Below are 14185 nucleotides of genomic sequence, written 5' to 3' on the forward strand. Positions count from 1 at the left end.
CCAGACAATCTTGTGATCAACAGCATGAGCACTGATCTACGTAAATGGGATACAATGACATGTGTCAACCAAGTCAGCGAGCCTGACCACCCAATACCATTAGTCGCCTCTTACAACAAGCATGGTTCAATTCTAACCCGGATCTTAACGGGTCCTGTATTCAATAAAAGCAGGCAGCACACAGGCTATGCTTAATCTAGTGTGTGGTTAATCTACGCAATCTAAACATATTGTCTTTGTTAATTTACCTAGACTTGCTGTTGCCGTCTAAGTTCCTAGGAAGTCTATGTATGCTCACCCTGTACAACTGGTTAGCTACTATATGTTCTTCTCAAAACAAGCTAAAGAAACCCACAATTGGTAGGCTGTGTGTTGCAAGACCGACCAGCAATGGCATATTAATCATCATCATATTAAACAAACAGGTGTTGTTTAAATTCCTTGAGCAGTACATATGCTATTCTTGTAACAGAATACATCTGGGTATATTGTATGACTGATATCTAGCTCTACCTGGAAGTAACCCATTCAGTCAGACAATGGTACATGTGTCCATAAGGTGCTTTACAATCTTGTCTTCAATGGTGAGAGATGAATGAGTGGCTTATTGAGTATTACAGTAGCTGGCTTCACACTAGTCTGCACTGATGATGAAGTTCCAGAGAGTTGGTCAAGGACAAGCCTCTAATGCTTCACACTAGTCTGCACTGATGATGAAGTTCCAGAGAGTTGGTCAAGGACAAGCCTCTAATGCTTCACACTAGTCTGCACTGATGATGAAGTTCCAGAGAGTTGGTCAAGGACAAGCCTCTAATGCTTCACACTAGTCTGCACTGATGATGAAGTTCCAGAGAGTTGGTCAAGGACAAGCCTCTAATGCTTCACACTAGTCTGCACTGATGATGAAGTTCCAGAGAGTTGGTCAAGGACAAGCCTCTAATGCTTCACACTAGTCTGCACTGATGATGAAGTTCCAGAGAGTTGGTCAAGGACAAGCCTCTAATGCTCCAGTTTCATGAATTGTTTGAATGATACCATTCAACATCATTCCGTCAAACTCCCGGTGAAAGAAAACCCAAGTAAACACCAGTTGGTTGTCATATATCTATTGTAGCACTTTAAACAATTGACAAGTGTATGAATGTTTAACCCTATACTTCATAAGCACAGTCAATGGATTTCATAGACTTTTCAAACTGTTTAATTATCAGCCCTGACTGCCACCGACTGACCACCACACACACTGTCCACTGGACTTATACCTTCTTGTATGAAGCATGTCATTTGTGTTTGCTGAATAATTTAAATAAGGAACAGACATTAATAGTCTTCGCAGGGAGATCTGGAATTTTGTTGGTACATTGTCTTTTGTGAAAGTAGCAGTTGAACAAACATTTCTTTCACAACACACTTTTTTCTGGACACCAAGTAAGACCAGAGATAATGGTGGAGTAAAACCTTGACTGAAAATTACCCCTACAATAAACATTCCAACAACAATATCATTTCAACTTGATGGATGTAACTCCACCAGCATGTTGTGTGAACCTTACCCTACTTCTACCTCCGAAACACGGAACATTAAAACACTGTAACAAGGTTTCTAAGATGCCTAGCGGTTAGAACAATCGAACAAAAAATACATTATCAGACAATAAAGGTATAGTTTTTTGATGACGTAACAATTGAATGACGTTATCCTGTCACTGCGCCATTCTAGTGTGCCCCCTCGTAATCGAACCATTTTACATTACGTCACAATGTAAGCGACGTCACGATGCATGTCAGTTGTCATCGCCTCGTACGGCCTCCTACAGTAAATTACACCGTTGCATCCAGTTTCTTGGTTTGCTGTTGCTTCACGCAGCTAACATCACTGGTGGAAACATTACGTTTATGTTTTACGACGGTTAAAATGTGTCATTTCGACTCACATGTTTTCAGCGACACGGTAACGTTCGTAATGTTTACATTCCCACAATGCAATTGTGGAATGTCGCTTGACTACTCAACTTCCTCTGGATGTACTGATCTAAATTTACGCTGGTAGTAGAAATTCAACGTTCATATTGCTCCATATGGTCTACGTTAATGACAGATGTAATTAAAATAATTCAGAGAAGATATTTAATCCGAACGTAAACCGTCATCAAACTGTTATCATTTGTTTTTTTCTGGTAACGTTCGTCTTAACGTAGGGGCAGACACATCAATAGAACGCGCCAGTTAGCCCTGTGCGAGGATTCTTAATTTAGGTCACCGACACCGTCGTTTGTTTTCTGCCTTAAATTAATCGTAATTATCTTTAGAAAGTATTAAATTTGGCATCTTAGAAAAGAAATACAGTTAAGCCCTACCACCATGTATAGTGTAATAAAACACACTTTTGCCCTGAACTATTATAACGTAAAAGCACTCGGACGCAAGCGCGTCCTCTTTCTTTTACTATAATAGTTCAGGGCAAAAGTGTGTTTTATTACACTATACATGGTGGTAGAGCGAAGTGTATTTCATAAATAGGACGTATACACAACAAGGTATAGGACATAAACACACTCGAACACAGAAGTTCGTCATCATACACAAACACACAGCCATTAATTGTAAAGTCATGTCACCTATGAGCTTTCTGAGGCAAAACTGTTTTCATACTGTATACAGTCAACAAATAAATGTGGCACAATTGGCCCTGTGTTACCTACATGTATAATATAAATTATTTGAACACAGATTAATTAATAAAAAACTAGGGACAAAATATCAATGCCACAACTAAGGTTTAGTTATAGTTATTGTTTACTAAACAGAAACATTCTCATATTCAGACATCATTTTGTACTGTCAGGAGATTCTTGTCCTTCAAATCCCCGAATTCTTCCCAAAACTCTTCAGCTGTGATGTTGACAAGAAAACTTGCTTCAACCTCAGGCGACACAAAAGATATACTTTCTTCTACATTCATCACTCTCTCCTTGTCACTGCAACACCTGAAAATATAGCATATACTTTGAACTCATCAGTAAACACCATCAACTGATCAGTAAACACCATCAACTGATCAGTTAACACCATCAACCAATCAGTAAACACCATCAACTCATCAGTAAACATCATCAACTCATCAGTAAACACCATCAACTGATCAGTGAACACCATCAACCGATCAGTAAACACCATCAACTGATCAGTAAACACAATCAACTGATCAGTAAACACCATCAACTGATCAGCAAACACCATCAATGGATCAGAGAACACCATCAAATAATCAGTGAACACCATCAACCCATCAGTAAACACCATCAACTCATCAGTAAACATCATCAACTCATCAGTAAAACCATCAACTGATCAGTAAAAACATCATCAACTGATCAGTAAACACCATCAACTGATCAGTAAACACCATCAACTGATCAGTAAAACACCATCAACTGATCAGTAAACACCATCAACTGATCAGTAAACAACTGATCCATCAACTGATCATCAACTGATCAGCAAACACCATCAACTGATCAGAGAACACCATCAACTGATAAACACCAGTAAACACCATCAATCAGTAAACACCATCAACTCATCAGTAAACATCATCAACTCATCAGTAAACACCATCAACTGATCAGTGAACACCATCAACTGATCAGTAAACACCATCAACTGATCAGTAAACACCATCAACTGATCAGTAAACACCATCAACTGATCAGTAAACACCATCAACTGATCAGTAAACACCATCAACTGATCAGCAAACACCATCAACTGATCAGTAAACACCATCAAATAATCAGTAAACACCATCAACTGATCAAAAAACACCACCAACCCATCAGTAAACACCATCAACTCATCAGTAAACATCACCAACTCATCAGTAAACACCATCAACTGATCAGTGAACACCATCAACCGATCAGTAAACACCATCAACTGATCAGTAAACACCATCAACTGATCAGTAAAACACCATCAACATCAAATCAGTAAACACCATCAACTCATCAGTAAACACCATCAACTGATCAGTAAAACACCATCAACTGATCAGTGAACACCATCAACTGATCAGTAAACACCATCAACTGATGAACACCATCAACACATCAGTAAACACCATCAACATCAGTAAATCAAATGATCAGTAAACACCATCAACTGATCAGTAAACACCATCAACTGATCAAAACACCATCAATCATCAGTAAAACACCATCAACTGATCAAAAACACCATCAACTGATCAGTAAACACCATCAACTCATCAGTAAACACCATCAACTGATCAGTGACACCAACAACCATCAACTGATCTCATCAGTAAACACCATCAACTGATCAGTAAACACATCAACTGATAAACATCATCAACTCATCAGTAAACACCATCAACTGATCAGTAAACTGATCACCATCAACTGATCAGTAGAACACCATCAACTGATCAGTAAACACCATCAAATCAACTCATCAGTAAACACCATCAACTGATCAGTAAACATCAACTGATCAGTAAATCAACACCATCAACTGATCAAAAACACCATCAACCCATCAGTAAACACCATCAATGGATCAGCTCATCAGTAAACATCATCAACTCATCAGTAAACACCATCAACTGATCAGTAAACACCATCAACTCATCAGTAAACACCATCAACTGATCAGCAAACACCATCAAATAATCAGTGAACACCATCAACTGATCAGCAAACACCATCAACTGATCAGCAAACACCATCAAATAATCAGTAAACACCATCAACTGATCAAAAAACACCACCAACCCATCAGTAAACACCATCAACTCATCAGTAAACATCACCAACTCATCAGTAAACACCATCAACTGATCAGTGAACACCATCAACCGATCAGTAAACACCATCAACTGATCAGTAAACACCATCAACTGATCAGTGAACACCATCAACCAATCAGTAAACACCATCAACTCATCAGTAAACACCATCAACTGATCAGTAAACACCATCAACTGATCAGTGAACACAATCAACCGATCAGTAAACATCAACTGATCAGTAAACACAATCAACTGATAAGTAAACACCATCAACTGATCAGCAAACACCATCAATGGATCAGAGAACACCATCAAATAATCAGCAAACACCATCAACTGATCAAAAAACACCATCAACTGATCGGTAAACACCATCAACTGATAAAAAAACACCACCAACCCATCAGTAAACATCATCAACTCATCAGTAAACACCATCAACTGATCATCGAACACCATCAACTCATCAGTAAACACCATCAATGGATCAGAGAACACCATCAAATAATCAGTGAACACCATCAACTGATCAGTAAACACCATCAACTGATCAAAAAACACCACCAACCCATCAAAAAACACCATCAACTCATCAGTAAACATCATCAACTCATCAGTAAACACCATCAACTGATAAGTAAACATCATCAACTCATCAGTAAACATCATCAACTCATCAGTAAACATCATCAACTCATCAGTAAACACCATCAACTCATCAGTAAACATCATCAACTCATCAGTAAACACCATCAACTGATCAGTGAACACCATCAACCGATCAGTAAACACCATCAACTCATCAGTAAACACCATCAACTGATCAGTAAACACCATCAACTGATCAGTGAACACCATCAACCGATCAGTAAACATCAACTGATCAGTAAACACAATCAACTGATAAGTAAACACCATCAACTGATCAGCAAACACCATCAATGGATCAGAGAACACCATCAAATAATCAGTGAACACCATCAACTGATCAGCAAACACCATCAACTGATCAAAAAACACCATCAACTGATCAAAAAACACCATCAACTCATCAGTAAACATCATCAACTCATCAGTAAACACCATCCACTGATCAGTGAACACCATCAACTGATCAAAAAACACCATCAACCCATCAGTAAACACCATCAACTGATCAGTGAACACCATCAACTCATCAGTAAACACCATCAACTCATCAGTAAACACCATCAAATAATCAGTGAACACCATCAACTGATCAGTAAACACCATCAACTGATCAGTGAACACCATCAACTCATCAGTAAACACCATCAACCCATCAGTAAACACCATCAACCCATCAGTAAACACCATCAACTCATCAGTAAACACCATCAACTGATCAGAGAACACCATCAAATAATCAGTGAACACCATCAACGGATCAGAAAACACATCAACTGATCAGTAAACACAATCAACTGATCTGTAAACACCATCAACTGATCAGCAAACACCATCAACTGATCAGTAAACACCATCAACCGATCAGTAAACAGCATCAACCAGATGTAAACACCATCAACCAATCAGTAAACACCATCAACCAATCAGTAAACACCATCAACTCATCAGTAAACACCATCTACTGATCAGCAAACACAATCAACCGATCAGTGAACACCATTTACTAATCAGTGAGCACCATTAACTAATCAGTAAACACCATCTACTGATCAGCAAACACCATCAACCAATCAGTAATCAGCATCAACTGATCAGTAAACATCATCAGCTGATCAGTAAACACCATCAACTGATCAGTAAACACCATCAACCAATCAGTAAACACTGTCAACCAATCAGCACACCATCAACCGATCAGTAAACATCATCAACTGATCAGTAAACATCATCAGCTGATCAGCAAACACTATCAACTGATCAGATCAGCAAACAGTGGATGGATGATTGATGGCAGGATTTCCAAATAAAATTTTATATACACATCCATGTATAAAATAAGCACCACCCTGGGCCTAGATTTTGGAAGCTCTCTTAGCACTAAGATAGTCGTAAGTGCCATACATTAACATTAACTTCCGACTATCTTAGTTCTAAGAGAGCTTCCAAAATCTAGGCCCTGTATTTTTACCAATTAATTTTGTCTGAAATGAAATTCTAAACTCTTTCAAACAAAATTTGATATAATTTATAATTTGAGCAAGCATATAACATTTCAAAAACAAAAACATCATTGAAATTACCATGTACTTTAATTAGGACAATTGCCTACATTTAAAACAGGTGTTTTTCTGTTCTAAAATACGGTACCTAATGTGGAAAAGTGAAAGTAATAATTGATTGTTATGTGGCCTATAAATTCGTTATTTTTTGTGAATGGATGAAAGTTTGTAAGCTGAGATTTAGGAAAAGTTACAGTCAAACTAAAAAGAAAGTAAAGTTCTAATATGCAGTAAAAGTTACTTTACAAACAAAACAAACAGATTTTAGCTGTAATTATAAGTATCCATCAAGAAGGAGTGTTTTTTCAAAACAATAAACTCCAAAATCTTATTAATCTTTTCAGTTTTTGTCAATTAGCAATCTGAATTGTTGGAAAAAGGTCTGAATCTTGACATTCAGGTTCTTCATGATTGTGCATAATGAAAGCTTACTTGATGTGTAAATGTCATCTTGGTATATAAAAGAATTGTTAGTTTTATATAAAAGAATTGTTAGTTTCAGTCAAAACTTAACTTAATTGTGTAGTTTGAGCAGGAGAGGAATAATTATACTTTCTCTTGAACTACATAGAAACTACAGTAAACATTTAACAAAGTCCATCAGTATAGTTGTGTTTGTGTTTTAACTTGACATGTATGAGGACTATTTGGTTCACTTTCAGTCAGTGGAGACAAAGCATAATACCAGACTTTTTGGCCTTCAGAATATGTCACACTTTAAAGCCACAACAAACTGAAATTTGGCACGAGGACTTTCTAATGATTCAAAGGGTTGACAACTAGTTCTTTGTTCTTTGTTAAACTTTGGCTTTTGACATCTTTAAGTACATGGCTAAAGCAAGAAAATAGAATGAATATTTTACCATATGTTTGTGCATTCTTTATTCATATCAAGGCTGAACTTCAATCAAAATCAAAGAATTCCTGAAAACCTCTAAAATCACATTCTATCGAACATTAAGCTTTATTTTGAATACCTGTAAACGTAGCGTTTTCAAAAACATGAATGTGGTGACAATTTTTGCAATGACTTCTAAACATTCTGCTCATTTTGTAAAACATGCATATACTGTGAGGCCAAAAGCAAACTGTTTTTCACTGTGTCCTTCTTTGGTGGCTCTGCTTATAACTGACCTGTTGACTGCCAGGAGTTTGAGGGCCCGAGCTTCCAGATAGGGTGGGACATCACACAGGGACAGAACCTCCTCTGGAGCAGGGGCAAACAGCATCACACCCACCCTGAAACATGTTGGCACAGCAATATAGCAACTTTATTCACAGCAATCTTTACTAAGTACTGTTATTTCTAAATATGTTTACTATTAAATATCTTTGTATCTGTTCATGGCCTCCTTTCATATTGCATCTGACGTTATCTCCTATCATTTTGGATTTCTCCATATTGCATATGATCATATGTGATGGCGGCCTTTTGTATATTGCATCTCACATTATCTGAAAACAGCCTTCTTCTCATCTCATCTGATATTGTTTGTCATTTTATCTGATAATGACCTTCCTGATATTGCTTGTCATTTTATCTGAAAATGACCTTCCTGGCATTTATAATCATTTTATCTGATAGAGGCCTTCCTGATATTGTTTGTCATTTTATCTGATAATGACCTTCCTGACATTTATAATCATTTTATCTGATAATGACCTTCCTGATATTGTTTGTCATTTTATCTGATAATGACCTTCCTGACATTGTTTGTCATTTTATCTGAAAATGACCTTTCTGATATTGTTTGTCATTTTATCTGAAAATGACCTTCCTGACATTGTTTGTCATTTTATATGAAAGTGGCCCTCCTGACATTTATAATCATTTTATCTGATAATGACCTTCCTGATATTGCTTGTCATTTTATCTGATAATGACCTTCCTGACATTGTTTGTCATTTTATATGAAAATGACCTTCATGATATTGTTTGTCATTTTATATGAAAATGACCTTCCTGACATTTATAATCATTTTATCTGATAATGACCTTCCTGATATTGCTTGTCATTTTATCTGAAAATGACCTTCCTGACATTGTTTGTCATTTTATCTGAAAATGACCTTTCTGATATTGTTTGTCATTTTATCTGAAAATGACCTTCCTGAAATTTATAATCATTTTATCTGATAATGACCTTCCTGATATTGCTTGTCATTTTATCTGATAATGACCTTCCTGACACTGTTTGCCATTTTATCTGAAAATGACCTTCATGATATTGTTTGTCATTTTATATGAAAGTGGCCCTCCTGACATTTATAATCATTTTATCTGATAATGACCTTCCTGACATTGTTTGTCATTTTATCTGTTAGAGACCTTCCTGACATTGTTTGTCATTTTATCTGAAAATGACCTTCCTGACATTGTTTGTCATTTTATCTGAAAATGACCTTTCTGATATTGTTTGTCATTTTATCTGAAAAAAGACCTTCCTGACATTGTTTGTCATTTTATCTGATAGTTGCTTTCCTGACATTGTTTGTCATTTTAAATGAAAGTGACCTTCCTGACATATATTATCATTTTATCTGATAATGACCTTCCTGATATTGCTTGTCATTTTATCTGAAAATGACCTTCCTGACATTGTTTGTCATTTTATCTGAAAATGACCTTTCTGATATTGATGAACATAGAGATTTTTTCTGGGTTACATCTTCTTTTATTCTCGTACTCGAGAATAAAAAGGAAGATGTAACCCAGAAAAAATCTCTATGTTCATCAAATATCATCTTCTAAAATGCCAATCAAGCATCTTCCTGACATTGTTTGTCATTTTATCTGAAAAAGACCTTCCTGACATTGTTTGTCATTTTATCTGATAGAGACCTTCCTGACATTCTCATTTTATCTGATAGTTGCTTTCCTGACATTGTTTGTCATTTTATCTGATAGTTGCTTTCCTGACATTGTTTGTCATTTTATCTGATAGAGACCTTCCTGACATTGTTTGTCATTTTATCTGATAGAGACCTTCCTGACATTGTTTGTCATTTTATCTGATAGTTGCTTTCCTGACATTGTTTGTCATTTTAAATGAAAGTGACCTTCCTGACATTTATTATCATTTTATCTGATAATGACCTTTCTGCTATTGTTTATAATTTTATCTGATAGAGGCCTTCTGGATACAGAATGTAACAGTGGTGGACCTATTGCTATTGCATCATATCTGATCATGGTCTTCCTGATATCTGGACATTATCTAATGAAAATTTGTGAAATTGAATTATCTGATACATCTTGATACAGGATCTCAATCAAAGTTCCTACCTGATCATGGCCTTCCTGGCTGTTGGCCTGTGTTGTGGGTTATCTAGCACCAATTGTTTGAGTACATCACACAGGCCATGGGAGAAACCCACTGGCAAGTCAGGGATAGCAGAGTCAAAATAGTGTGGCTTGTTCACTGATGACTGAGGGAAGTCGTCTCTATCCCCTAGAGGGCGCAGCAAGCTGTAGAACATCCGACTCACAGCAAAACCATCAGTTTTGGCGTAAACTTCTTGCAGGGAGGTCTGCCAAAGTATACACAAGGTCATCACTCACAGATTTATAGCATGGAATGATAGTTGAATCAAATTGTTTATGTCTCAATTTGGGAATGCAGGCATTAATTTACAACACTGGGGAAGTTTTGGAAGAGTCATATTTCTTACAATTCACATTTACTCTATATTTCCAATTCAATACTGTAAAACTAAAACTGAGCATTAAAGGTTCTGTTAGTTATAGCTTCAAAGCTAACATGTAAGCCAGAATCAGGTTCATTCTAATTCCAGTGTTCTGAAAATGTTTCAACATTTGACATAAAATAGTGTGTTTTGAGGAAGAGTTAAAGCTTTCAAAATTTATTTCATAACAGTATAGTTCAAGTCTGGACCTGTCTTGTGTTTTTGATACATATTTAGGATGTACTGTGAAAATATCAGTAAATTAATTTTCTTCCACGCTTGTAGTTTAGTTGTCCAGCAAGGGACCAGCTTCTGCTGATGCAGCTATGACATTTACGCACTGAGACTTGAGCAGAATGAGTCATTACAGATATCTAGTTCATGTACATGTAATGTAATATCCTTCCACTTACAAGTACCGGTACATATATACTGCTGACCCTCCATATGACTTTCTCAGTATTGCTAAAATGTTCAGGCTTATATTGAGTTTCCGATTGAAAAAAAAAGAAGTTTCATATTTATTTATTGTTTGGTTATGGTAATTCCCACATGAGATGAACACAAGAAAAGTAATGTTGAAACCAACATAAAGCTGTCCTCGTCTATCTTGTTGTGGACACAGAAGATTGGTCAGTCTGTTATGTCATATGGTCCATTTCCTCATAATCATCAGTAACTTTATACTCGCTAGTACCTTTGAGTACATTAAGAAGTTATTTCATATTTAAAGTCATCCAAAATGCACACAATTTTCATCTTTTCAATACTAAGTATCAACTTCTACATCTTGTATAAAAATTACCTATATTATTTATCTATTAGAGCCTCCTTACATAATCTCCCTACAGTGGATGATTGTAAGTTCAGACATTATCACATCTTAAGTTACTCCAAACACTGCCTGTTTTGCAAGACATACAGAAGATCAGTGTTCAGTGACGCAGTCAAGGTCAGCACCTGCATCTCAACTTATACAGGTGGAAGCACAATGGCGTCATTATCTGTGCGTAACAGGGAACTAGGGACAATGAGAAACCATTCAGGAAGTATATTATATTTCTTAATGAAAGACTCTGTACATCACTGTCTATAAAGCAACCCCACATATAAGATGACCTTCACTCGTCTATAATGTGACCTTGAATCAAGTACGTCATCAGCACATACCTATCTCCATAGTTGCAATAACATGTTTGTCTTCTGTTGATTTTTAATACAATGCTTTGAAGTTTGTAGAACTCAAGCACATAGTGCCAATTTGTGTGCGGTTCAGCATCAACTGGTGACAGTAAAAAAAATCTGTTTTATTACTAAAGTAAGTTAGACGAAGAGAGTCTATTTCCTGTAATTTAATCACCAGTTATTTCACTAATTATTTACTAGGCTTAGTTATATTAAACTATGAGCATGTATATTTAACAGACTATGAAGTACACCTTTTCCAACACTTGCTTACATCTAAAACAAAGAGAATTGATTTCAGGTTCATCGGTTAGATACCACATATTGTGTATCTAGAATTAGGCCGAGAATGATATCTTGGAATGTAGATTATTTCACTTGGTAAAGCAGGCAACTCGCATGTCTGTTATTAAACTATACATTACAACTCACAAAGATAGAGAAAAATACATGCTTAAAGGTTGTCTAAAAAGACATATATCCATGAGCCAGCATGACTTTATTTATAGCTGGGTTTGTAAATATTAGGACTCAATATATTAAAAATATTCTACTCATATTATCATACCAAATGCTGAGACTGAAATATAACCAATGATAAAAAGGATTTGAACCCTGTGTTTTTTAACCAGTTAGATTAATGCATGCACTTTCAGTGTTGTCCAAATTACTGAAACAGAAAAGTCAAACATTTTCCAGACATACCAGATGGGGCAAGGACTCTGGACCATTATGATGTGAGCGCGTCAGCTCGGGGGCCCAGGCATTTGAGTTTCCTGCACAAGCTTGGGTCTTATTCACAAACATCTGCTTCTGGCCCTGAGGTGTGTACAAGGATCGTGCAAATCCAAAATCAGCCAGCACTGGCCGCAAACACTTGTCCAGGAACACATTATCTCCCTTGATGTCTCTGTGCACGATATGGTTGCACTGCAGGAAGTCAAGTACAGACAGCATCTGGTACAACAGAAGGAGGAGGAAGACATTGGGCAAACCATAGCACGGTTCGGGACATATCGTCCGCTGGTTGACCATGAAAGACAAGAGGGTCTGGGGGTAGCTTTCTAAAACTAGGAACGAGGTACGTGTTGCCATTTCCAGAGGGACATCCAGACTGGAGGGAACGAGAAGGTCCTGATACCTGCGGAACTGGTCGGTGGAGCCTTGATAGTAATGCATGACGCTGACAATATTCCGATGTTTGGAGAGGAACAGAGGTACATGGTACTCAGGTCCAAAGTTCCGGATTAAATACCCGTCTAGGCTGCAGCCCTGATCATGATTGGTGTAGTCTAGGTTTATAAGGTTAATCATCATCTGAAATACAACAATGGCAAAGATGGAATAGTTTTTTATGACATTGCATACAAAAAGGAAATTCTGTGGGTATATGTTTACATTTGGGTGACCAATCAGAGATGATCCTTTTACACACCAGAGGTCATCATCGCTCTGTGCCATGGATGCAGATGCTAGGGATGGAAAATGAAATCCTTTTGGCGTGACAATCAATCTCATCTGATTTGGAAGTCAAAACTTGGTTCACAAAACAACCAAAGCACAAATTTTAGAACAACTCTGAAGGTAAGAGTCCAGTTTTGGTAGATACACTGGCTGTAGCTCATGATGACACATTGAATGAGTGAGTGGGTTGGGTTTTACACCCCTTGTATTACAGCCATAGCATGGTGGGGACATCAAGATTAGCAACAGTACATAACAATAGGGGGATCTGACACCAGGTGGTTGTGTTAACCTGCTTGACTACCCGACTGAATACTTCTGAGTTAAGACGAGGAAACTAACATCCGAATCAGATAAATCTTTTGTGTCCAAGAAATGTAAATTCAGTTTTCTATAAAAAACATGTACCAACAATGAAGAAGGAACTTCTGAGGTGATATCACCTTCCTACAGGGCTATATATACTGGTGACCTTCCTACAGGGCTATATATACTGGTGACCTTCCTACAGGGCTATATATACCGGTCACCTTCCTACAGGGCTATATATACTGGTGACCTTTCTACAGGGCTATACATACTTGTCAAATTCCTACAGGGTTATATACACTGGTCACCTTCCTACAGGGCTATATATACTGGTTACCTTCCTACCGGGCTATATACACTGGTCACCTTCCTACAGGGCTATATATACTGGTGACCTTCCTACAGGGCTATACATACTTGTCAAATTCCTACAGGGTTATATACACTGGTCACCTTCCTACAGGGCTATATATACTGGTTACCTTCCTACCGGGCTATATACACTGGTCACCTTCCTACA

At 37.1% G+C, this 14185-nt stretch overlaps 1 protein-coding gene across 1 annotated transcript in view; it reads right to left on the minus strand.

Annotated features, from left to right (window-relative positions):
• Positions 1–2518: 2518 nt before the first annotated feature.
• Positions 2519–14185, minus strand: part of LOC124276697 — a 55817-nt gene continuing 44150 nt past the window's right edge. Inside the window, 4 exon segments of the mRNA XM_046712344.1 lie at positions 2519–2987; positions 8155–8259; positions 10307–10551; positions 12598–13209. Coding sequence (XP_046568300.1) covers positions 2822–2987; positions 8155–8259; positions 10307–10551; positions 12598–13209 — 1128 coding nt within the window. The 3' untranslated portion in view covers positions 2519–2821.

Source organism: Haliotis rubra, unplaced genomic scaffold (assembly GCF_003918875.1).
Source record: "Haliotis rubra isolate DU_JTF1 unplaced genomic scaffold, ASM391887v1 Scf211, whole genome shotgun sequence".
NCBI classification, from domain to species: Eukaryota; Metazoa; Mollusca; class Gastropoda; order Lepetellida; family Haliotidae; genus Haliotis; species Haliotis rubra.